Source organism: Octodon degus, unplaced genomic scaffold, assembly GCF_000260255.1.
Source record: "Octodon degus isolate 3935 unplaced genomic scaffold, OctDeg1.0 scaffold00056, whole genome shotgun sequence".
Taxonomy (NCBI): Eukaryota; Metazoa; Chordata; class Mammalia; order Rodentia; family Octodontidae; genus Octodon; species Octodon degus.
In genome coordinates, this window is record NW_004524632.1 from 7,549,350 (window position 1) to 7,552,935 (window position 3,586).

Here is a 3,586-nt window from a genome sequence, read left to right on the forward strand (position 1 = left end):
TGTCAGGCGCCAGCCCAGCTCTTGGTGGGGGCAGCCCGCCTACTCGAGGCAGCACTGCCACTGGTCTTTCGCATGACCAAGAACAGCACACCCCCCGGCTGCTTAGGGAGACCTGAGACAAGTCTGTACTGAAGCCAAAGAAACTCCACTGGTGCTGGGAATGGGGACACACACCTGTCATCCCAGCACTCGGGAGGTTGAGGCAGGAGGATCACCATGAGTTGGAGGCCAGCCTGGGACATATAGGGAGTTCAAAGCCAGCCTAAATTGCGGCTGGGGACCCTGTCTCAAAAAAGACCCAAAGCAGTGCGTGCCCTGATGTGGTTGGAAGAGGCCCCTGCCTGGTACAGAAGTAGCCTGTCTATTAGAGGTTCTCTAAGTGCAAACAAGTCTTGGGGGCTGGGGAGATAGCTCAGTGGAATAAGTGCTTGCCTGGCAAGTGCAAGGTCCTGAGTTTGATCCCTGGTACCAAAACAAAACAAAAACAAACAAGTCTTGGGGTCATTTCCCCACAATGAAGGGAAGATGGAAGCTTTTTTTTTTTTTTTTTTTTTTTGCGGTACCAGGGATTGAACTCAGGACCCTGCGCTTGCCAGGCAAGCGCTTATTCTTTTTTTTTTTATATTTATTTATTTTTATTTATTACATTTATTTATTGTGTGTGTGTGTGTGTGGCCAGGGGGCGGGGCTGGCTGGCATGTGGTGCTGGAGGATTGAACCGTGCTGGAGGATTGAACCGTGGTCCTTGTGCTTTGCCAAGCTTGTTTCAAGTAGGTGCTTTAGACCACTGAGCCATCTCTCCAGCCCCCAGGCAAGCGCTTATTCTACTGAGCTATCGCCCCAGCCCCAATATTTGTTTTTCATATTTATTTTGGTGCCGGAAATCAAACTCAGGACCTTGCACTTGCCAGGCAGATGCTGTGCCACTGAACTATATCCCTGGCCCCACGGAAGCTTTTTTTTTTTTTTTTTGTGGCCAGCTCAGCAGCCCTGGGAGTGGGGCTGGCACTGCACGTGGTGCCAGGGATCGAACTGCATTTCCTGTGCTTGCCTAAGCAGGCACTATAGACTGCTGAGCTATCTCTTCGGCCCCTCAATGGAAGCTTTTTATTCTTTTTTTTTTTTCAGAACCAGGGATTGAACTCAGGCCCTTGCACTTGCCAGGCAAGTGCTTATTCTACTGAGCCATTTCCCCAGCCCCTGGAAGCTTTCTAAGGGGCCATTTTTATTTTATTTTTCCTGGTAAAACCCATGAAGCATACACAGTGAACCAGTCATACTAAAGCTCCACTTAACATCTGCAACTTAGTTACTAACCACCTTTAAATCAAAATATTTATCTCCTGTCCCTAAATAATGATTGATTTCTTTTTTCTTTTTGCATTACTGGGAATTGAACCCAGGGCTTTCACACTGAGCTACATCCCCAGCCCATTAAAGACAAAAAGGTAAAAAAACCCAAAACTTTGCAGTTTGGAGCAGGGTCTTGGCTCAAAGGTGCCATCGTCCTGCCTCAGCTCCTAGAGTGTTGGGCTGACAGGCATGCACCACCACGCGGACTATGAATAACAGGATCTGATAACGGACGCGCCACAAATGTTATAGCAGAAAACGCAGGTCAAACACAGACTACATATGGGTCCTTTGGGCTGCTCCTGGTGAGACAGGTCCTGCCACAGACCAAGGCTGGTCGGCGCTCCACCCCGCGCTCGGGGCGTCCACTGGAGACAGGGGCAAAGGGCAGCGGCGCGCGGGGCATCCTCCTACCGAGCAGCTTGCCGGTCTGGATGTCGATGGGCACGTTCTGATGGTCCTGGGGGGACACGAAGGGGGCGCGGTCGTGAGCGCGGCCATGTCCCGGCCCCGGCCGCCACCTTGCAGGGCCAGAGCTACCGGCCGGGAGGGACTTCGCGGAGCTAGAATAATATTTCGAGGCCAGGGTCCCATCCACCCATCCCGGAGCCCCACACCTGCATCTTTGCTCCACTTCCGCTTCCGGTCGGAGACCCCACCCCCCGCCCCACCACCAATCCAGAGTTCAGACACAAACAGTTCTCCCCGGCCACGTCACTGCCTTCAGCAGAGCCAATCCGAGCGCATACTCCACCCCGGGAGGCAAGCCCCGCCCACTTGAGGGCGCCGAATGGCTGAGCCCGGAAGGGCGGAAGAGAACACTGGCCAGCCAATGGAACTCGGAGGCGGGGTCTGTTCCGGGAAGGGGCGGGGCGCCCGAAAGGAGCTGCAAGGGCGGCTTAGATGCAGCAGATGGCACCCGAGAACCGATCCCTGCGGCTTCCTCCCTGGGAGGGTACGGGAACGCTTTCGGCGGCCGGCCCGGGTGGTCCTAGCGCCGACAACTTCCCTCTTGTGGACCTTCTTACGTCTAGTGCAGCGTGTCCTGTGGGTCTCTCATGGCGCTTGTCACCCTTCTCCTTCCCCTTTCGTTTATCTAACAGCCGTAGTCGACCAGCTACCTCGGGATGGGGGACTGGGGCAGGGCAGCGGGAAGGGGAGTGGGGTGACGCCCCCATATGACACTTACACTGGGTTTCCCCCCAACTATGCACACATGGGTGTCACCATGTAATTCAGGCTAGCCTTTAGAGGTGGTACACACCGGTAATCACAGCACCGGGGAGGCTGAGGCAGAAAAATCATGGCACGTTTGAGACCAGCCTATGCTGGTGAGTTCAAGGACTGTCTGAGCTATATAGCAAACCTATGTCTAAAAAAAAAAAAAAAATTATATCTGAAGAGTATGGTGAGGGCTCTTCATCAGTCTGCAGGCAGCCTCTGTGCACGCATACATGGTCTGAGGAAGGGGAGAGGTCAGATATGCTGGATCCTTATTCGGGAAGGTGGACACCCCACCCTCTGCAGAGAAACCACTTTGGGATTGGAGGCTGAGGCAGGAGGACCTGGTACAGGAGGGTCTGGTACAAGGCCACAAGGAGGGTGGGCCGGTGGAAACGGGGAGGGGGGAGCTGGAAAGGTATTGTTCTGAGCTTTGGGTCAGGCCTGGGGCAAAGGTGTGGGGGAGGTGAGGGTAGGTTGGCAGGTGTTTAGGAGGGCGATGGACAGACTTGGATGCCCAGGACAGGTGGTGAGGAAATGGAGCCAGGCAGCTGAGGAGCTCCCAGGGGAAAGTGTGCGGCAACCTTGGGCTCAGGGTGTCACCGGGGTTCAGAGCTGGCCCTGAGTGTCATAGGCTGGCTGACCTATGGTCCACAGCTGGCTGAGTGCAGGGAGTGGTGGGGGGAGGAACGAGCGGCGAGGAGATTCCTGGGGACGTGCGGAGCTGGGCACCTGTTTCTAACCCTGAGCACCGCAGCACAGCACCCCAAAGGGGGCTCAGAGACTTCAAATGGAGCTCCCTGGTGTAAAGCCACAGTGGGGAGACCTAGATTCCTGCCCGGAAAGACCCTGGACCATTTCCACACTACTGGGATAGCCGCAGCTTCCTGTGCTCAGAGATACACCTCTCCTATCTCAGAGTATTTCTGTTCAGAGTCTTAAATAAATAAACAGACATGCTGGCTGTGGTGCTACTCGCCTGTCACCCCAGCGCTCGGAAGGCTGAGACAGG

At 54.8% G+C, this 3,586-nt stretch overlaps 1 protein-coding gene across 1 annotated transcript in view; it reads right to left on the bottom strand.

The window, feature by feature from the left end:
- The window catches only part of Cdk5rap3 (CDK5 regulatory subunit associated protein 3), a 9,985-nt gene extending 7,938 nt beyond the window's left edge, over nucleotides 1-2,047 (bottom strand). Inside the window, exons 1-2 of the mRNA XM_023718213.1 lie at nucleotides 1,971-2,047; nucleotides 1,768-1,813 (exon numbers count right to left, since the gene is read on the bottom strand). Of these exons, the coding sequence (XP_023573981.1) occupies nucleotides 1,768-1,813; nucleotides 1,971-1,976 (52 nt within the window). The 5' untranslated portion in view covers nucleotides 1,977-2,047. The remainder of the gene's footprint in view (nucleotides 1-1,767; nucleotides 1,814-1,970) is intronic.
- Nucleotides 2,048-3,586: the final 1,539 nt, after the last annotated feature.